This window comes from Manis javanica, chromosome 1, assembly GCF_040802235.1.
Source record: "Manis javanica isolate MJ-LG chromosome 1, MJ_LKY, whole genome shotgun sequence".
NCBI lineage: Eukaryota > Metazoa > Chordata > Mammalia > Pholidota > Manidae > Manis > Manis javanica.
In genome coordinates, this window is record NC_133156.1 from 69,350,586 (window position 1) to 69,373,452 (window position 22,867).

At 37.4% G+C, this 22,867-nt stretch overlaps 2 protein-coding genes across 16 annotated transcripts in view; one reads left to right on the forward strand and one right to left on the reverse strand.

Annotated features, from left to right (window-relative positions):
* GIN1 (gypsy retrotransposon integrase 1) overlaps positions 1-16,104 on the forward strand; it is a 65,908-nt gene extending 49,804 nt beyond the window's left edge. Inside the window, exons 11-13 of the mRNA XM_073233449.1 lie at positions 1,367-1,539; positions 10,621-10,817; positions 14,402-16,104. The gene's annotated coding sequence lies outside the window, so the exon portion shown is untranslated. The remainder of the gene's footprint in view (positions 1-1,366; positions 1,540-10,620; positions 10,818-14,401) is intronic.
* PAM (peptidylglycine alpha-amidating monooxygenase) overlaps positions 248-22,867 on the reverse strand; it is a 274,509-nt gene continuing 251,889 nt past the window's right edge. For 5 of the 15 annotated variants that reach the window (XM_037011902.2, XM_037011900.2, XM_037011899.2 and 2 more), the window contains 10 exons: positions 22,268-22,384; positions 20,361-20,433; positions 19,199-19,409; positions 18,728-18,928; positions 16,636-16,751; positions 12,107-12,206; positions 9,966-10,019; positions 4,636-4,839; positions 1,756-1,812; positions 248-1,077 (listed from right to left, as the gene is read on the reverse strand). In XM_037011902.2, the coding sequence (XP_036867797.1) occupies positions 896-1,077; positions 1,756-1,812; positions 4,636-4,839; positions 9,966-10,019; positions 12,107-12,206; positions 16,636-16,751; positions 18,728-18,928; positions 19,199-19,409; positions 20,361-20,433; positions 22,268-22,384 (1,315 nt within the window). In that variant the 3' untranslated portion in view covers positions 248-895. The remainder of the gene's footprint in view (positions 1,078-1,755; positions 1,813-4,635; positions 4,840-9,965; positions 10,020-12,106; positions 12,207-16,635; positions 16,752-18,727; positions 18,929-19,198; positions 19,410-20,360; positions 20,434-22,267; positions 22,385-22,867) is intronic. The other 10 variants (XM_037011904.2, XM_037011911.2, XM_037011914.2 and 7 more) reach the window with 5 other exon arrangements.

Below are 22,867 nucleotides of genomic sequence, written 5' to 3' on the forward strand. Positions count from 1 at the left end.
ATTAATATACAGGCAAAAAACCTCGTTTGAATTTTAAAAGACAGCCTGTTTTACATAGGTATGTAAACTCAGACTAATTTTTAATTTATATCAGCTACATAACAAAATGATCTTAATTTTAATACAATACATTTCTTTGGGCTGAAGATACTGAGATTTCACTCTGTGGTTTGTGTAATTACTACAAAAGTTGTGTACAAAACCCTGCGAATATGCAAAAATTGCAAAATACACTCTGACAAGCTAATGCTCTGAAAACACTTTATTACACAAATTACATTCAGATTCTGAAAATAGTGTTCTAACAGTGTAACCATCTAAAAATAAGACATCCCCCAAACACACCAACTGAAGAAGAAAATTAAAGAATTTAAATAGAGACTTTTTTCTTTTCTTTGTTGCAATATAATGTTAGTGATTTTAAAAAAATAGGAGATTTAGCAGCTTTGTTGTCACGTAGCACAAAGTTTCTCTTTACTGCCACAGGCTGAGAATGCTGAACAGGAAAGGCACCAAAGAAAGACATTGGCAATGGACGTGCTCTTGGGAAAAATACTGTGTGCAAGCAGAGACTGGGGTTATTTACATCTACAGAAAAGTCTCAAACATGTAAATGAGCAAAGCTTCCGTCACTAAATTTGTAGTGTGATGGAAGACTGAGGACTGTTTCTCTGTTCTATGTCCATATGAAGGCAATGGCCCTGATATGAACTGCCAGGAAATGCTTCAACTAGAAACAGAAGCCAACTAACCCAAAACAAAGTAAATAAAACGTGTACAGTCCCACGTAGACTAGTACAGTTCACAATTAAATACACAAAACTCTAAACGTGCTCAAGGGAAAGGAATCTGGCATTCTTGGTAAATCTCATCAACGCAAATCAAAGCCCGGTTTTCAGGAGGAGGCAGGTGTGGGTGTGGGCAGAGGCGCCGAATACTCCTCTTCCGATTCGCTTCCGTCATCCTCGTCTTTCTCTTGGTCGCTTCCCTCGGTGCTCAGGCGGTCAAACCCTTTCCGGCTGTAGCCTTTACGGCTTGCAAAGAAATTTCCAAGATTTAAGCCTCCACTTCCCTTTCCTGAAGAAAGCAAACAATGACAAAGAATTGAAGTACAATTTGCACAAATGATTTTCAGCGTCCTCGTAAATCCTTAAATAGTAAACAAAGTGAGTAGTTGGTGACGGGAAAGGGTACATATTAGCAAAAAGAAAAAAAAAGGCTTCTATACAGAGATACTTATTCTACAGAATCAGAAAGACACTATTCCACAGACTTATTCAGATAAATAGGGCAAAAACAAATCTCTCCAGGATGTTTTTCTGCAGTATTATTTCAGATTTATTTTTCACCTCCTGCTTTTTTCCAGGCTCTCTGGAACTGGCATCCTGGAGCAGCTCTTCATTTCAGTGGCTTTATGAAAAGGTCATTTTCACCATGACAAGCACTGATACACGAATAGGAGCGACAGAAAATTTACTGAAGACAAATGAAGCCAGATAAAAGGCAGGGGACGAGAATTAGATCACATAGACTGGCAAGGTGGGAAACGTGAAACTGATAAATTTGCTGTGAGAGCCACACACTTTGATTTAGTTTATGGTCAGCATTCTGCATTTAACACTGAGGAAATACTATGCTGCACACAAGGTCTTTAATTTTCAGAGAGAAAAATAAGAAATCTCTCCTTGCTCTTTAAAAAATGAGTTTGTTGACTTTGAGCCAAACATAAAGCATTCTGAAAGGTCGCAGGCATACCTCTAAGTCTTCCCAATACTCTTCCTGAACTTGCCTCAAGTTTGTGTTCAGAATCTGCTAGAAAAAAATGCACATTTCAAAATGAGTCCCAGTCACCCTTAATCCCCGGGCTCAACTTTCAAAAAAAAACCAGGAATTCACAAATGATTAATAACAAGGCTTGGCTCTTGTCTGTATGCATTTCTTTAAAAAAAGGTGATATATTATTGTGATGCAGGTAAGGGCCAGAGCTAAGTTTGGCTCCTGCCTGTGTCTCTGCTGTGCAGTCTCAATAAATGACATCTCTGAGCCTCAGTTTTTTCCTCTGCGAAAAGAGGGATCAATGACAATCCCAACTTATCTATAAAGTATAGTGGGCATATTGCATGTGGCATGCTTAGAACCATGCCTGACATATACACAGTAAATGCTCAATAAGTATTATCTACTTTTATTAGGACAAAATTAAGTTACCAGTAATTTGTAAGAACTTGGAAGCTTTATTATAATTTAGGAATATATATCTTAGGCTTTAGTCTATTAAAAACAGCACCTGTCCTGCTCAAGGCTTTGGATTCATGTACATCATTTTCCCTTTATCAAAGTGAAGGCAAAGACCTGAAATCCTGAGTATTTTCAGTCATACAATGTGACCCAAATTCTCCCCATGGGGCTGACCATCTCCACGAAGGGTCTCTTCTCTTTCTTTATGAGGATATAGAACTCCCAATGGACTTCACTTTCCCCCTTGCTGTGTATCTCTCTTCATTCTTTGCCCTGGCTTCCACCACTCCCTGAAGGGCTGCGGTCAGGAAAGGGAGGCTCAGGGTTCTCCTATGAAGTCTCAACCAGGAATGGAGGAGTAGCATGGAGAAAGCTAGCAGGCAGATGACACAGTAAAGGTAGAAGAGTGGGTGACGAAAGAAATAGGTAAGAAAGGAAGAAGCATCTAAGAAGACTGTTAGAAAGCCAACAAATTAGACTGTACATTCTGCAGGGATGCGGGATGGTCCTTAGTTTTACAACTCCTGTGCCTGGCACAGTGTCCGAAAGGGAGCTGGCATGCAGGCAGGGGATGCTGGTGAATGGGAGGCCTTTTATGAGTGCTAGTAAGAATTCCCACAGAGTGGGTAAGATTGATCAAGAACAAATGTTGAGAATAGGTAAGCACTGATGTACTTTTAGAATTAAATGTATTAGACTGAGGCACAGAAAACTGTAATGTTTTTAAGTAAAATATGCTTGAATGGCAGTTTCATAGGGTTCAATTTTGAGTCTCTACCTTCCCAACACACTCCTGTAAACTCAGCGCTGTACCTGTGCCATGTCTCATGTGCGTAACAGCAAACAGAAGGGGTCAACCCTTTCTGACTCTTCTGACAGTCCTCCCCGGAGTGTGGGTTGACTCTCAACCTTCCTGCTTCCTGTCCCCATGCCCCATGTGTTCCTGATACTCTGTGTATTCATCAGTGCACTTCTTACCCTCCATTATTACCTTTACATGTCATCTCTTTTATGTATTACCTATTATGCGAGCTCCATTTATCTATTCAGTAGTTTTTCCAATAACTAGTTATCAAACCCCTAGTGCCAAGAACTGTTTTTGTACTGAGGATAAATCAGTAAAAACGTAGCCATACCACATTCTTGCTTTTTAGAGGCTCCCATTTAACTCCAGGCAGACAATGTTTATTTACCTTTGCCCCTGCTTACCACAGTTCCGTACCCATAACAGGACCTTGACAGTTCTTTCTGGGAAGAGTTAACTGTATTTTTGCAGAGATTTATTGGCTATAGATGAAAAGCAAAAGAAAGTCCTAGAAAAACTCCCTTTTACAACTTACTAAGTTGAATCCTCTGAGTTTTGTTTCTGTGTCAGGGCTTTGCCAGTGGGCACTGAATCCCTGCCATAGTCACCTTGGCCTGAAACAGGATCAGATGCTGTTTCTTGATCAAATGCTGCCTCCCACCCTGGTCCATGGATTCCTTCCCAGGTGCAGCTGCAGACACTTGCCTTAGGACCTGGGGACCCAGCCAAGGGACTGCTTTTGAGAGCTGATAATCATGAGTTAGATTATTTGTTAACATTCACTTGGATGTCTTGAAAGAACTCAGCTCTTGGGTCCTATACTATGATAATGATTTGATGAAATACAGACTCCAATACTGGACCCTGCCCTGTTTGGTTAGGGAAGACTGATAGCCAAGTAGTTTGACATGGAATAGGTGATTTCTGGGAAAGCTGAGGTTTAAGAAGAGTGTGTTTTACAAATTTCTATGCCTTTTTTTACTTTATTTCCAACGAGTATTCCTCATAATCATTGGTGGTATTAATTGAGTACTTACTAGGCAGCAGGTACTGTGACAAATGCTTTCTGTCTATTATTTTATCTAAGCATCACACAACCTTGTGAGTATTTTATCCCCACTGTATAGATGAGGAAACTGTGGCTTAGAGAGATTAAGTAACTTGCCCAAGGACATGGAGCTAAGAGCTAAAGCCAAGACTAGGACTGGAAAATACCCCAAAGAACTGACCCTGGCGTTTAGAGGACTGGGCCTGTTCCTAACTGCAGTGATCTCCTCCTCCTTGTTAGATAATTTATATTGATTCTACTTATCTACACAGTATCATATGAAGACATTAATCGGGCTTAAAAGAAATGCTAAAAGGCAACATTATAAGTTATATTGTCATCTATCCAAATTTCTGAGGCTTCAGATATATTTTCTACTATGATACTAACTATAGACGATATTTGGAGCATAGACAGTAACAAAAATGTAGAGTGCATTTAAAAAAAAAAACACCGAAAAAAGTTACAACCAAATTCTGAGGATACTCAGGCCAAACACGCTATCAAAGATAGGTTCCAAGTTCAAGGGGCTCGTTTTACTTGCCTCCAAAGGCCCTTGACTTTTTCCACCGAATAAATAAGGCAATGGCCAGCAGGACAACCACCGGGATAACCAGAAGGGTGGTAATGAGAACAACCGGCACTCCCGAGCCCGGCTCTTTGCTCAGTTTCTGTTTCTCTTGCATCTTCTGCACCTCTGAGGAGGCGGGTTTGTTCTCCATTTTGGTTTCAACAACTGCCTCGGATTCTTCAGGGAAAGAAGAGTTCACAATATTCAACTGACTCAAAGATTCCGAAACCCTCCTACCCACCCTGCCCAGTCAAATCAACAACTGCTCACAAAGAACCTGAGTTCCATGCACGTGGGGTTATTTAAGTATCTGGATCTACCAAGACAGCAGCGGGTATTGTGATTAGTAACCACTGAATGGTTTTTTGCCATTAAATTGTATTTTTTTTTAGTTCCACCTTTTATTTTCTCATTAGCTATAATTTCACAAAAAGTATATCCTCCTTTTGCATGTTTTTAAAGTTAAAATTAATAGGCAGCATGGTGTAGGGGACAGATTTGCTGTGCATACTGGAGTCAAGTAAATCTGGGCTCAAATCCCAGTTCTCCTACATAACTAGCTGGGTAACTTTGGGCAAGTTACTTAAATGATCTGAGCCTTGGTAACCTCATCTGTGTAACTGTGATGATGATAATACTGAGTATAAATGTTTATCATAAAGAAGGTACTTGATGAGTATTTGTTTCCTTGTATCTTTAGTTTTCGAGTCTCTTTTATGTTCCATGAATTATAGGAACATTTCTTGCAGAGTTGCACACATTAATTCTAGAATTACAAACTGGAAAAAAAGGAACTATGTCCTTTTTGGGTTCTTTTCCACAGTTCCCAGCAAGCTGTAAGTGCACACAGATGCACGCCCTGTATTTCCTTTTGTTGTTGATGAAAATAGTTTATACAACTATTCTGTGACAATGGCAGGTACTGGGTAGATATCAAGCCTAAAGCACTATCTGGGAAACTGATGCAATAAAACATATATGTCGCTGCAGGTATCAGTAACTACTGACTTGAAAATGAGATTGAGCCTTGAGACATTCTTTTCCTCAAGAAGCACATACGTATATTTGTACAAAAACTCTATTGTGAAAGGGCTAGAAGTTAAACCAAAATACTCATAAGGTTTCTGAAACCCCAATTTCTTGGTATGCCCTTCTGTCCTGCAATACAGAGTGCCTCAGAAGGCCTGAGGGGAACTGTGACAGAATTTCACGGATAGGCACAATCAGGAAAATCTTAGGTTAGTGTTTAATATGTCTAGAGACAGCTTAGTAGCTACTGGACATTTCTCCAAGGAAGAGTTTCTCAAATTATGTAAACACTGTAAACACAATTTATGATACACACAAATGGCAGATCGTAGCATTTTGCTTCTACACTTTGAGCCAGCCTCCTTCATGTTCTCAATTATATCTATCAAACACACTGTTTCAGGCCCTGTTCTCATTTAATTATCACACCAAGCCTATGAGTAGGCACTGTTATTATCACCATTTTACAGATGGCCTTGTAGTCCTCATTTCCTCCCTTTTACTATGGTTAAAGGGAGACCATTATGTCTCTTCTTTTGTCCACTGGAGTGGCTCTTGAAACTTCAGTGGTAGAGAAGGAAAGGGATTGGTTTACAGATATAAATGGTTTAAATTTAACCTTTCTAAGTCTCAGTCTTAGTTTCCAAGAGGAATGTGTGATTTTTACTTTTCCTGATGACAAACTGTTTTGTCTTTTCTTCATTACCCTAGAAAGGGTATACAAATTGTTCTATATTTAAGCAAGAAAATAACAATAAATAGACAATATAAGTAAAAAATATAGGCCAAAGATGTAGACTGGTAGTAGAGGACTTGTTGCCGTGAAGGAAGGGTTTATTTTTCTTTGAAGTTGAGACTATAACCAGAGTAATTAGATAACGTTTTCTAGCTGTTGTTTAGTGGGCTTACTTACATCCAAGGCAATGACTATATAAGCTCATATCTAGTTTATTTTATAAGACAGGGCTAGCATTGGTCTCCATTAAAAGGAAAGAAGGACTGTGAAGTAGGTGATAGACTAAAAGCATCAGCTTAGCATTCATAGAAAGTGTGCTGAGAATGAGGTAATGAACTCGCAAAGATACACACATTGCACTTTCGAAATTCTTGATTTCCTCACCCCTTCTGGTACTGAGTGTCATCTACTAAAAATACTTGAACATTCTAACTTTTGGAACCAGCTGGAGTCTGTTTAGATTTTAAAAGATGCTCTACATTTTAAAGAAAGAGGATAGAAATTTTACATTTCCCAGTCAAGAAAAAAACAACAAAAAAAGAAAGCAGTATCGCTGCTCTTTCTAGGAGCCTGGGTAAGTGGAGCAAAAATCCTAAAAAATAGATATCATTTAATTCTAAGAATACCATTGAAAGCATAAAGAACAATTCAAATTCTGCCACTTTTACTCTTTATCCTAAATTCTTTAATTAAAAATCCCAATAATTTGGAGCATCCCTGATGAAGAAGGAATGAAGAAGCTCTAAGGTTACCCAGGATTTAGGGCTTCTTCTGGTAGATAGGGGAGGATACCTCATATGACATTACGTAGAAGATACCAGATGTATTCCATCTAGAACAAAAATATCTTCAAACAAGCTCTTGTAGAAAAAATTTTCCATTTTTAAACTGATGCATTTAGAAGGGGAAGCTAGGTGCATTCATGTTTGAGCTTGCATGCACAAGCACGCGCATGTCTCTCTACCCATGACAGAAGAGGAGAAGCCCAAAGACCACTTGGGATTGCAATAATTAGGATAGGAAAGGAGAGACATTCTTAACACGACAACACAGTGACTATTACCCAGTTCATCACAGAGAGAACTGAAGGCTGAAGGTTTTCGGTGGCATACTAGCAAGTACCATTTTAGAAGAGTGCATATAGCACCAATGAAACTACTTTTTTTTTTAATGCAATGTGCTTTCCTTACAATGTGTTGTTCTCTATAGGCTAAGATGTTAATGACACTAGAAAGTTCCATTTTATTTTCTTGAATATCATCTTTTATTGTGAGGGGAGGGCAGAGATAAAGGCTACGCTTTTGGTGGGATATGGGCATATCTCTTTAATCCCTAGTAATTTAATTCAAAAATTTAAATTCCATTCATAAATTTCTTATCATGACAAATTATCTTATCCTGCAACTTCTTGAGAAGAAAACACTGGTTCTGAAACTGATGATCACATAATTACTGATCAGTTATGTGACCATTTACAGTGGGATGAGTGTCACTCGAATTTGAAAATTTACAGTTAACATGTGTTTACAGGGTTGTTAAATCCAGAATGGTGCTTCTCCTCTTTTTTTTTTTTTTTTTTTTTTGTAAAGGGTGGTTTAAATTAAGCTTCTAGACTTTGATAAAAGATAAACTCTTAGCGATCCAGTATGATCATTTTTGTAATAAGAAAATAATCCTAAAAAAAAAAGTGTAACAGGAGTCATACACATTCAAAGAGGACTAGAACAGCTCCACCTGTGTTTGGGTAGTCCCAACTATTCAGATGTGACTGTAATGACAAGACATTTCCATAAAAGTCACCGTTTGCACTGCTGGGTTCTGCCACAAGCCTGGGAGGTTTTCCGACCACTTGGACCTCACACTGAGGTGAGAGGAAACGGTCTATGGGAGAGCAGTGTCTACCCTACATTGCCCCCCAAGATGAGGTCAGTGTGTTTCAGCTCTTTTTCGGTGGCTCTAGGGGTTTTGGGTGGGATCTATTTAAACAGAAATGGCTTGTAGCCACTTGGAGACCCCAGAAGTTTCAGGGTGAATTACAACCATCCCCAATTTGTAGTTCTTGGAAGAATTTATGGTGAATGAGATGTTGGAAATTATTTTTCATCACTAGTATAGTAATAGTGGTTAATAGCACAGGCTTTGGGATCAGACTTTGGTTTATCACCTGAGTCAACCTCTTACTATTTTAGCAGTAATTCTGATCCTCAATTTCCCCAAATGTAAAATGGTGATAGTATTACATCGTTGGTATAAGGATTAAATTTAGTAATTTTTGTATAACTCATTGTTTGTGCTCCATAAGTGATAGCTTTCATTAATAATATCTTTCTCAATATCTTTATTCCAGGGCAAACAGAATTTGTCAATAATTCTATATATTACAATGATAGGAAAATAGGGGATTAGGAACTTCTTCAATGTATAAATGTGGTATGGAGGTCACCCAGGAGTGTCCACTGGATAGAATCTTTACAAATGTCAAACAATTGCTATTTATTTATTTTATAATATCATCTTATCCCTTCTCAACCTTGAGCCGGCTATATTTTCTTATCTGCCTACATAAAATCCCTAAACTCCCTCTTGGTTCTTGCTTCTTCTCATCTTTTCCACCTGCTTTCATGAGAAAGGAAAACAAGTAAGCCTAGGGTTAAGTCTGAACATCTAGGTGAATCATTTGTAAAGCACCTAATAAGGGAATCACTTTGCTAATTGAACATTAGGAGCATCATCAGTGAGTTCTTAATGATACATGACCATGTTAAAACCCTGCAGATAATGGAAAATGTACAACTATAAAGCGATCCTAGGAAAGGAAAATAATTTGACTGGGGTCACAAATGAACCGAGTGATTGCTTACCAGTAGCTAAATTCCATTTCCCCATTCTTGATAATATATATCAATGATATACTTACTTCTATATATGCATACGCATGTATGTACACACTTTTACAAACTCCTTATAGGCTATTAGTCTCTTGAGGTCAGGCACAGTTTCATTTCCCTCAAAGCTGCTATGGTGCCTTCACATAGACGGCTCTTGGTAAAATGTTGGGGGCCGAAGAGTACTAAGGTTGGAGCTTAAGGACCAGCTAATCTTTTCAGATCCCTATAGTAGTAATTCACCAAAGATATTTTTCACTCCTTTAGATTAGAGCCCACTAAGAAAGGGCTTTTCCAGTTACTGGATGGTATTTTCCTGCTTGCCTGAGTATGATAACATACCTCTAAAAATGACTTAATTTTTTGCTCTCTGAATGGCTGTGGCCCACTTGCTGTAGATTTCTTACATCCTCAATCACTTTCCATCACTTGAAATCAGTAAGTTTGAGATCATTATTACTACTCCATTTATCAGAAAAAGCAATGGCAACATGCAGGTTTAAAGGCTCAATACATAGTAGAAGTTATGGATAATTTACCAGATTAGATTATACTTTTAGCCTAACAATTTTTTTTAGGTACAATCAAGAGCCATAAAAGAATTCAACACAAATAACATTGGGTTCCACAGTCATAGGAAGAATCTGACCAACCTTTGATTTCCTGGACTTCAATGCCAGCCTTTTTAACTGATCGATGTTCCATTTCTATAAAATAACACAGCAAGGCAAGAGAAATATCAGAATTTCCAAAAAGAACACTGGAAAACTTAATTTTGATATTAATTTTACTCAGAAAATACTTCCTTAATTCATTAAGTGCATCATCATATTAGAAAAGAGTTTAATATAAACCAGTAATTAGGTACCAGGTCCATGAATCCTAGATAAAACCTCCTAGGAAAGCTAAAATAATATTTCTTAGATCTTCATAATTAAAATGAGATTCTCCTTGTGGAGTTCATAATGTATTATTTCTGAAATATCAAATAGTTCTGTTTTCATGTGGACATCTTAGACTGATTACTAATTTTTCCATGTTTGATTAGCAGCCTTCTAGCTGACATAAATGGATTTGACTAGTTAAATACTGGAATGCAAATACACAAAACACTTATTTAGACTCCAGTCTTACTGTTGCAAAGGTACTGTGTTCCAGATTTATTTGGTTGCATTTTGGACTATACACAGGGCTTTTCCCCTTCAAAGCTGAATGCTATATTGCAGTTCTTCTCAATCAAGGGATATATCAAAACCACTTCAGAACCCTTTCCAAAATACACATTTTATCACCTCTCTTCTTTTCTAGATCTTGAATGAAGTCTGGCGATACGTATTTAGAAAATCCTCGCTGGGTGACCTGGATATGCACCTCTGTTGAGTATCAACCACTACAGTGATATAAAGAACCTTTGAACTAGAATCTTAATGAGTTCAAGTATCTTATTTCTTATCTGCAAAATGAAGATTTGGGATAGATTTCTGGAGTCTTTTTCATCTGGAAAGGTATTCACTCATTTTTTTTTTTATTCGGAAAAGCCTGGGTTTACTCCAGCAATTAGGAACTATCCTCCTCTCTTTGATTTCTTGTTGTCCACACCTTCTGGCTCCTCTTCAAAAAGGCAGGTGGTAAGAAAGCCACAGTTGGAAAGGGACTATGAAGCTACTGTTGGAGTGGAGTAATTCCTGGGCATCTCTGCAGGCTCAGTCCCAGCTGGGTCCTTATTACAAAATAGCAAAAGTTACTCAAAGGACAATTTGGAAGATACCAGCTACAGAATTTACTTGGGCTCCAAAACCTGTCTGGTGTCTGAAGTTTTTGGACTCCTGGCTTTACTTTTCTTTGCTATAACTTGTATTTTTCCCTTGTAATTCCTATTTTTCTTTCTTATAATTGGTATTTCTTATCTTCACCAAGTCTACATACATGTCATTATTTCTCTACCAAAAACTGCCTGTAGCAGCTCCTGATACCTCAAATTTATCATCCTTATTGAGGATAATTTTTACTCCTTAACCACATCTTCTCCTGTTGTTTGGACACTGCCATATTTTAAATGCATCTCTGGATGTTGAGATTTGTGGCCTACTAAGCATTCGGTGCTGTCCAATGCAGAACTAAAAGCTTCTGTGTTTTAGTATAGCAGAGGCTAAGTTAACATAGTTTTTAAGAATTAGAAATAATATCCAAATTGCAATTAAAAATTCTCAAAGTAGCTGACTTGATCCAGAGAGAGGAATTGTTCTGTCCCCAGACATACTTTTGAGTTACATGAAAACACAGCTGTTCAGTACTTTGAACAAGCTGAAGCTTAAAGAGAAAAAGCAGAGTGATATGGAATGATATGTCTCTGAACAGATGCTGGCACCACTAGATGCTCAGCAGCTACTGAGAGCCGAAGAGCCACATGGGAAGTGGTGCCAGTGTGAGCACCAGTCAGCCCCTCTGCTTTGCCAGAGCCACCTCCTCCCTCTGGAACAAAATTGGAATTAACATTGGTTTTCAATGTAACAGACATTACTCCAGGCATCAAGAATTTCCTGTGGAATATCTGTGGAAACAAGGGGGTAACTGCCAGCAAAAAAAAAAAAAAAAGGCACACCATTTCTCTCCACTTTTTAAAAACTAATTTCACTGTTGAAATGAATACCCAACAGATCTTTTAACAACTACCAAAGATACCCTGACTCCCACTCCTGTCAATAAAACAAGAGAAGGAAATGTAAATGGTTTTTTCATGTTTTTAAGCAATAAAACTGAGGAAAAATGTGGACAACACTGTAAAAAACCATACTTTCAGTTGAGATGAACTTCCACACGGTGTTGGTGTGAGCATCTCCAACATACACAGTCCCATCTTCAGAGGCAGCAATATCATGAGGCATGTCAAAGTGCTGCCAAGATAAGAAGCACACGTTAGGATGGCGGGCCCAGACTGGGATTCTTCGTTAACAGGAAGAAAGGCAAAGCAAAACAACAAAGAAGCATGTTACTCAAACCAAAGAAACATTACCATCCATCAAAATAACTCTAGGCCAAGGAGAGTCATTCATTCATTCACCGGCACCAACTCTGCGGTTGAGAAATGCTAAGGACTCTCCCGCCGACTCTCAAGCTTTTAAAACGTGGACATTTATAAGTAGATTCCTTTTGTTTACAGAGTTGTTTAACTGGTGTTGCATTATCTATTTATATTTATTTTTGCCTTCACATTTCTTCTACTTTTTAATCACTATCGAATCTTCCTGTTTTAATCTATGTAAGTAAAAAGATCAGGTATTAAATTTCTGTTCTCATGCCCATCAAGCTACCATGAGCTACCTTGAAAAATGATTTATACATTACTGATAAGAGGAGTCATTACAAAAATTCAGGACGTTCAGATTATTTCTGAAGTTCCAACTAGGAGAGAGGCAGCAACGTGGTTTTATACTCCAAAGCCCAGTGTTTGCAATATTTTCAGTCCACAAAGGAAACAAATGGAGTGTTGTCACCAAGCACTTCCTGGGCTTTTGTACCTGTTTCAGATACTCAGTGTTTTCATATGTCTTTCTTCAGGACATATTTCCATTTCAAACAATCTCCATCTCAGTCATGAGGACACAAGAGACTGGGGAGCACTTTGTGTGACTTCCTCAGGGTCACCAAGCTAGTTCCTGAAAGAGCAGCTTTGAAATGCTGTGCTGCTGCCATTTCCATCTGTCGACAGAAGCTTTCAAAGGTGTCACGTACCCACCAGTTGGCAGGATGTAGATGAATTTTTCACTTTTGAGGCCAGGAAGCCTGCCTGAGTATACAGGTCTCAAAAACAAGACCAGGGAGCACTGACCTGCCCACTGTGGTTTGCTGAGTACAAAGGGCATCAGTGAGGCAATGCTGTTCCTAGCTCACTTCAGGAGGGGCAGGACACATACTCTGGAGACACTATGATGCTTTAAAATCAGCAACACTGAAAAGAAAAATGAGATAGCCACGCCAAGGAGGCTCACTTCTTCATGCTCTCAAACGAGCTGTGACAAAGATGCACAAGAAGGATGAAGACCCGGAAACCAAGGTGCTGCAATCTCGGAAGCTAGTTCTTAAATGTTCACCTTGTTTTAGGCTCAGCTAATAGGTGGCAACAGACTTGCAACTGATAGGCAGTTCCTCTTACATACCAAAGTATGTTCTTACAAAGTGCTTTGTAAAACATATGGTTGTAAAGTGCTTCATATTTCCTGTTAGGAAAAATAATAGGTGGGGGAATAAAGGTGAAGGGGGAATATGTGAGCTATTCATTGGCTAAGGACTTTGCTTTCATTAAATCATAATATCTTATCAATTCAAGGCTGCAGGAACAGTAAACCTCTATGTGTGGTTCTCAAACTGATCGAGGGAACCAGGGGTTATGTTGGAAATACTTTGGAGGGGACTAGGAAGAGGCTTGGTGGATAGGACGTCAAGACCTCTATTCCTACTACCTTCAAAGGCATCCAGCTGTAATCTTGCTAATGAACTATTTTACTGCTCTACATCATTTGAAACACAAAATTACGTTTTAAGTTTTAGGATGTCAGAGTTGAACAGACTTAAAGATCTTCTAATCCAGACTTCCTAAATTCTCTTGAGTACCCTCCCTAGTAAAATAAAACTGTCATGAGGAAAGAAGGATAGCATCCTCTTGGGGCATCTGAGGACACAGCCCAGGGCAACCTGCCTTCAAAATTTTTTATTTCTTCTTAAAAATTCATAAAGAATTTCTGTTCTCCATTATCAAAGCAATGCTTTCTGTAACACAAACTAATGTTTAAATTATTAAGTAAAATAATTCTTTAAGAAGTTGCACCAAGTATGTTGTGATTTAATGTATCCTTTGGCATGCTGATGTGTATCTCAAGGATTAAAGGTTACACACATTTTTAGAGTCAGAAAGACCAGCATTTAAGATCCAGGTGTGCTACTTACAGTGAGGTTCAGGTGACTAATTTCACTCATGTGAACCTTTCAGCTCAAGTACTGTCATATATTGTAATTTTTATCTCCATTGTTAAGATTGGAGAAAAAACATGAATCTAGGCTTACTGTTCTTTTCTTTCTTTTTATGGAACAGTGGGAATCATTCCCTTCCTTTTCCACATGAGCTGCCTTGAAGAAGAAGGAAGACCAAAAGCATGCCAGTCTGAAGGGTGCGTGTAAGGGCAGACGGAGGGCCCAGTGAGTCTTTCCTGTGATCGCGGTCGGGGGACACAGTGCAGGACAACTGTGTATCTTTTGCCCTTAGAGCCTTTTGATGCCATTGACAGAACCATCTTCTTTACTGTACTACTGTTTCAGCTTCCCTGCAGACTTAAAGGTGGAGTTCGTGCATTCAGACATAAACATTTCTAAAGGATGTCACAGAAGAGCAGAACTGAAGTAGACGAGGAGGTTAAGTTGTGGGCAGGCAAAAATAGAGGCACAGACACATTATGCAAAACGAGACTTCTGACTTGAAGGGAGAACCTCTTCTTCCATAGGAGTCAATATACCATCTTATTCCTTCCATCCAAACTTAATCTTCATGATGATAATCTAATTAAATGAAAATTCTGAGAGATTCACAAACTGATTTCAGTTTACTGAGTCAATACAGAACAAATGTCTATGTTTTGGCATAATATTGAGTCTTACTTATTGAGAGGGAAAGCAAATTTCACCATGGAACTAGACTCTTTTTTCAAGTTTGCTGTATTGACCCATCCATTGTGACTTATTCACCTCTGAACATAGGATGCATGCTGATACTCAGGCACAATGCTTTGTGCAATGTCCATTCCACACCATTCACATTTTTATGAGAGTAAGCCTCATTTAGAATCTACCTTCTTGCTTAACCACTTCATTTTGATTTTTAGATGCATATTTAAATTAAAGATGAATATCCTGGTTGAAACAGTACATTATTATTAAAAGAAAAATTGAGGCAAACACTGTACTAATTAATATGTCATAGAGACCTGAAGGAAAGTTAGGCATCTCACTTTATCAGTAGATACAAGGAAGGGAACTCAAGGGGCAAAATGATGATCGAATAATCAATTAGGAGCTGAAACACTACTGAAGTAAAATATATATTATCAATATAATGAATTTCTCTCTGAAGGGCTAATTATGATTGCCTATTTGGTTGCTTACTGCTTTTCAGGTGAAATGCTTATCTGAAAAGTCCTACTTATTGTATATGATTAGAAACTTTAAAAACAGGAATTTGCACTAGGATCATTAATTCAGATTCAGTTTGGTTCAACTCAGATCTTGTAACTCTTGCTCAAGCTCCATTTGAGGGAGAGGCTGGGCCTTGTTCTGTTTATTATTATGTCCTTAGTATTTAGGATAACACCTGACACAGAGTAGGTACTTAATAAGTATTTCAGAATGTTGATAAATCCCAGACTTGCTATCAGTATTCTAACAGACAAATTTCTAAGATATTGAGGAATTTTAAGTTTTTTTTAAAATCTAGTAAATTGGGTGTCTTAAAGAATATTATAAGAGTTATAAATATGGAAATATAGCTTGTCCAGGTGCTTATGACAGTTGCACTTTGATCTAAGTAAAGCCAATAGGTCTTTCCATGTTTTGAAAAATAACTCCTACTTGCACTACTGCATTTTATCAGGCAGAATATTCTAAAATTGATGGGCCAGAAGCACATTCAGGCAGTGCATGTGAACATCCTGATCATTATGGTAATCATATTGCAGAGAAAGTAAAACTGAGGAGGCAGAAGGCCTGTGGACATGCTGAACCATAGTCACTGTGTTTGTGAAAAGCACTGTTAGAATAAACAGTGTTAAACTGTTTGTGAAGTGAAAACTAACCTTTATTTCTTATCTAAACCAACTCTTTGAGACCTGAATAAATTCTAGGAAGTGCTATTTCCAAGTCTTGTTGCTCAGTGTAGTCATAGCATAATAAAAGTAAACAAGTTTTTGGTTGAATCTAAGAGAACTATAAAAAGTACAGTTTAACATATTGTGGTATCTTTTCTCCTTGGATGAAACCAAGAAAAGATTTATATTTTTGGTATTCTAACTACAGTGAACTTAAATTTGCTATCATGTGCAAACTACCAAGGATCTTAGAACTGCATAGTGTTAATTTGCATCTGAAGAAACTGATCACAAACAGGCAAGGACATTTATTCTAAAATAAAATACAGTAACAGAACATTCCCATCAACCTAATTAAGAAAGTTATCACATCACCTTAAAGTTTTTAAAAGTTAAGTACAATTGAATGCCAAAATTAGTATTTTAGTTTCATTCTAGTGAAAACTGATACTTAGGCAATGTATGTGAATACCTTGCGCACTGGCTTAAAGACATCTATTATTTCCCCACTGGAAAAGTTCATCACAAATCCTTGTACGGGTTCTTGGTCCCCAAAGTAAGGCTTCCCATTGACCGCAAAGAGCAAACCTGTGACAATATAACCAGTTAATCTTTCTTTAAATATGGGTAAGAATGGCCCCCTCAAATGTATGCATGTACATTACACAAATAATAAACATAGGGTCATTCTGGTCCTTGCAATTAGCAATGAATGTAGAAAATAGAATAGCAAATGTCTCTTCCTGAGTAATAAGATAAGGGGTAAACAGGTCAGGGGACTAATCTCCTTATAATAGGAAAGCTGGGGACTGTACTTCCTTCTACCTTAGGAAGCCAGTAGAAATCAGCAATACACAGATATAGATTATATAGTCATAGGAATAGGTATAGATACAGAGACATATAGATATATTTATCATAGGCATCCTAAATAGGTATTGGCAAGAGTGTGGTTATTTAAGCCCATCATTTTGGGGTATCAGATCTTTTAAAAAATGTGCAATATTTGCTGTAGCTACAAGGAGAATCAAAAAAATATGCAAAGAAAGTGAAGTTACAGTATAAACAGAAGGATTATATGATTTTAAACAGGTGAAGTTTGAAAATGTGAAATGCATTTTCCATATTATCAAAGATATATTTTCCTTCATTAAAAAAATTAGACTATTACTTTTATATTAATTACATGAATACACTTTATAACAAAATTATATTTCTGAGTGTAGTAGTGTTTATACAAAATAATGGAAACTGATGTTTTACTTAAACATCAGATGACTGGCTAAACCTCACATGAGTGAATATTATGTTTTAAAGAATTAAAATGCAATAAAATATACACAACACTAAACTGTTGGTGAAGATCTTTTCATTCTTGTTTAAGAATTTCAGGATAGGGTTCTTCAGCATATCATATTATGAAAAAAATCAATACTATCAAAATCAATTACTATTGTGCAATATTGTAGAGAGAATTCCAATTGTAATATACTTTGTCTTTTGCAGAGATCCTGTTTTTAACCAAATTTCCTCTCATCTTCTCTCCTGATGTTTTTCTCTTCATATTTGATTTACTTTTATTCACTATGAATTTGATCACTCTCTTTATTAAGTAAATAGTCTTAAATAAATTTATTCTTTAAATGGGAGGTAAGAACCAACATGAGGATTGCTCTCCAATTGACATGAGAGTCTTTTATTATTTTATTTATTACTTATTCCTTGGAGAAGCCAAACTGGCTCCTGATCCAGTCAGCTGAGTCCCTTTATTCCATGTCCTAAATAAATTGAGGGCTACTTGGGAAGATTATAGCCATATGCAATTTGAGTAGCATAAAAATTATAAATATTATAGTGATGACTATAGTCAGTGCTACTTTTAGTATATATATATATATATATTTATGAAATATATTGCAAAAATGATATGAATTTTAGAGATATATTTTCAGTTCAGTATTCATGATTTAAAGAAATTGTATGGTCACTATTTTATAATATGAATTAAGAGGATCTTATTTTTATAAGTTTGGATTATTTTTCTGATTTTCTTTAAATCAAGAAAATCTATTTTGAAAGTGAGAAAAAACTTCCAGATTTTATTAGTCATTCCTCCTGGCATTTAGATATAAGCCTTACTTTACATATTTACCCTTAAAAAAATTGGCCACTGCTTTTTAAAAAAAATGTGAAGCAGAAGTGTTTTGAATACTGATTTTATCAGACATACACCATCTGTTGATGATGTATGAAGACATAATATTAATGATTTAATAACTGCAGCAAATGATCAAATTAAGAAAAAATCAAAATCAATGTTTGGAAACAATTTTTTCATCCATTGTAAGCAGTGTGAAATCTTTTGAGTCCATTATTTTCATGTACAGAACAGCGGCACTTGAGCTGAAAATCATTTACAAAGCGCTGACAGCTTTTAAGTATTTTAAGGTCTGATATACAAGGTATCTTCAATCCCTTAAAAAGAAAAATTTTATAGTCCTGTAAGAGATAATTTTTAAAGACAGAGTATGACAAAACACAAAAATTAAATTAAGATGAAATACCTGGTATATATGAAATTGCAAAGACATTTCTTCCAAATGATGCATGCTTAATCTCTCTCACAAATTCTTTGGTATCAGTTTTAAAACACTGGATCCGACCATTTTCCCTGTCTGCCACACATAATTGGCCCAAATGCGGCACAAGAACCAAGCTGTGAGGAACGCTGAATTGGCCTGGTTTAGGATTGCTTCTAGAAGACTCTATAGGATAAAGAAAAATCACGGATATACAATTTGTAAAATCACCCAAAGTCTGACTTTAAAGTTTTGTAACTTTTCAAATTTATGATAGTAAACCATTAAATATCTGGAATCAGGGGAAAAATAAGGTAAAGCATTTTATAACTTTATTCCATAGTATCCCTTACCTATAAACACATTCTCCCTATTTGGAAAAAATTTTGGGGTAGAAGCATTCTTTTTGATACTGGCTAAGCATTGCAATCAGAGATAAAGAGTCTTAGAGAGTACCTTCTCCCCACTGTGTGATGAACTTTCCACTCGGTGAGAACTGCACAATCCGACTGTTGCAGTAGCCGTCTGATACGTAGATGGCTCCAGTGTCTGGATCTACAGCCACATCAGTGGGTTGACAGAAGTGATTCTGGTCACTGCCTGGTTGCATGCTCCGTCCCAGGATTAACAGAGGACCTTCTTTACTGTTTGGTTCCAGTTTGAACACCTTTTTAAAAAGGAACAAAAGCCTTACCCCTTTGCATAGTTATTACTGACACAGACCTACCTGATTAAACCACTTTCACAGGTAATTAAAGTGTAAGCTCCCAGAGACTTATTTGAAAGAAGATACATTTTAGAACCCAATGAGACTCTAGAAATCATCTGGTCTGATTCCTTCCTTTGATGAATGAGGTCAGTAGAGATGGTGTGATCTGCTCAAGGCCATTTGGGTGGGTGAATGGAGGCCTGCCATACATGGGTAATCTGTTTGGACACCTTACCCTTCCTCTTTGGCTTTCATTAGCTATAGTACAACGCCCTCCAGATAATACCTGAACAACGGAGGTCTACTGAGATGATGTCTGAAGGCCCTTGTAGCTATGTCTTCTGAGTTCCATTTTTTTTCTAGTTCCCTAGTTCGTTGCCACCTATTTATAAAATGGGTATTAAATAAAAGCTTATCTTTTGAGGGAAAGACCTTATGATTATTCTGTGATGGAAATATAACTTCTTTTAAAAAGGAGAAATATTGGATGTTTTACACACAAACAAGTATGTACTAGAGACCTTGCCTCAATTTACTGAAGATTAAAATAGCTTAGGAAAGAGAGCATAAAACACAAATAATAAAGTAAAACTATGACCTGGGGACAGGAAAGAAGAGTGAATGTGGAAAGGCAAAGAGGAGGTTGGGAGGCCCAACAGTTAGCTGTTAGTGTGAAACTCCACATCAGGGCCTAAGCTTCCCTCCAGCCAGCCTGAGAAGGGTGACTTGATTATTTACATTTTAGCTTTTCCTAGCACTGACTTCTACAAGAAAAATTTCAGATGTGGCTATTTCATTTTCTCGTTATAAACTTAGCGGGTCACATAAAAAGAACCAGACAACTCCAGAGCATTTTGAAGACATAATGCCAGTAACTTCTATTTTAATAATTGCCGTACAGAAGATTACCTGATGCAGAGCCACATCTGTGACCCAGTAATTTCCCTCTTTATCTACACTCAAGCCATGTGGCAAGTAAAACCTGCAAAACAAAAATAACTGTATTAATTACATGATTACTCCTAAAGCATACATAAGATTTTTTGCCAATTAATCCTTAAAGGCAGTATAAACTGATAAAGGCATACCTGCATTACTACAGAAAGGGCCAAAATGAATCACTTAATAATAATGAATTACTATTACGCATTATAATAGAGACCTCCTGGTGACTGACAAATCTTCAGCAATTTCTCATTTAAAAATCTATAAATGAAGCCTATGCATCAACTACAAATATTTATTATGAAGTAGGGTATATCAGTAAACAACATAAATAATATCAACTTAAAAAGAAGTTTTTAAGATCATAAATATTAATATCTTAGAAATGTGTATAAAACATTGGCTACAGAAATACAAATGGATTTGTATAGTTTGAATAGTTTAAATACACTGCAAGGTAATGTAATGCTCTATTAATATAAAATATTTAAACATATGACTCAAAAGCTTTCAGAGCGCTTCCTAAAGACAGTAAAACCCAAAGAAAACAATTTTCAGTGACAGGCTGGGCTCATGTAGCTGAAGTGAAGCGGTGTGCTGGATAATCATTAGAGAAGGTTAATCTATTTAACAAATCAATTGGGATGATCTGGGTAAGAAAACTGAACTAATGTAGACAGAGGCTCACAGGCTTAAGGAACTCAGAAGCAGTTAACATACGGACAGTGTCTTAATGTGGCTGTGATCCAATGATACCTGACAATCCGCAAACTGTATTTATCAGCTTCAAGCCTTAGCACAGTGTTGGCACCACAGATTTTTTTTTTGGTGAGCCCAAACTGTAACACCCTGACCCCGTCTTGACTAATTGACTGACCTAGCTCTCTCCTTTGGTGCTTGAATGTGAGGGTTATAATCTCCTGTGGACACAGACAGCCTGCTCTTGGCCAAGCTGAGTTAGCAGCAGATGCTCTGCCTTCCTCAAATTCCTTTCTGGAACCGGAATCCTTCTGATTGAGGGCGAGAGCGCCGATGAGAATGATTCAAACACGCTGACTGGTGGTGCCGGTCTTAGGATTTGGCCCCTGACTCACCATCTTAAAATCCTATAAAAAGAGAATCTAGTTCTCACCGTCTCCTAGGCAGCTCCGTTCAAAGTGGATGCTCTCCACTTTTCAAAGAAGCTGGCTTTCCTTGTGCCTAAGCAGATGGAGTAGGGGTATGGTAAAGTGGTTGAGGACACTCTGTCAGCAGGTGCCCCTTTCTTTCAGTGGCAAATGAATATCAGCCAATTTTCTTTTTGGCTGCCAAATGCCTTCTAGGAATAAGACTAAATAATGAGTGCTTTCAAAGCTACATTACCTATGCATGCTAAGGAAAGCTAAAAGTGACATTTGTTTAATCTTCACTTTGAGATGGGAGAAATGAAGCCACTTTTTTCTTGATGGCGATTACTTGATGAGTTTGTTATGAAACTTCTTTGCTGAAGAATTTTTAAAAAACCTTCAGATCTAGCTGACCAGCAACTCACTTCATTAGCTATGTGAATCAGGGGTTCTCTGAAGCCTCACTACCTATTAGAATCACCTGGGGAGCTTTAAAAGTATTATTTTGATAGCTGGGCCCTGTCCCAGACTAAATCTGAATCTAAATTTTTTAAGCTTCCCAGGTGATTCTAACACTCAGTCAGGCTTCAGAACCTCCTATGTGGAGAACAAAAGAGAGGATGGCCCAATTCGTCTTATGCTTTTTTAAGTCGTACTTTCTCACCACTGTTGCACACCACACTTTTTCTAAGACCAGACCCAGTGGTACACTTTACACCCAATATAGGAAGTACAAGCTTTAAAAACATGAGTAATTTAACTCACAGGTTTTTTCCACTGGACTGGAGTATTGCAGCATGATTTGGGTCTATAACAAGAATAGTGTCTTCTTCAATTGGCCCGAGTCCTCTTTGCTGGTAAACAAACTTACTGTCAAAAGAGCTAAAAAAAAAAACAAAACCATTAGAATGGAAAATAAAACAATGAGAAACATCAATGAACTTGAGATATGCAAAGCATTCATTTGAGATTCTAATACAGAAGCAGAAGAAGAGGTAAGATATATTTGGCTTCACATTCCAGTATCTTGGGCTACCCTAGCCTGTAGATCTGCGGTCCTCAGAGAGGTGGGAGCTGCAGGTGGGCGTGGCCAGGGGTGCGCAGGGCTCAGACCCGCCAAACCTGAATCTGCACTTTTCACAAGACCCCCCAGGTGATTCAGAGTCACATGAGAGTTCGACAAACACTGCCTAGAACTTTGAAAGTAACTAACTTTTAAAAAAAGACCCCCAAAATATTTTGATTCAATAGTTACCTTCCTTCAAAATGCAAAAGAGAACATAACTTACTTGAATTTTCTCTGTAATGTTAAGTAAAGTGTAAACATAGCAGGACGGGTAGTGATCAAAACTATGTTCGCTATTG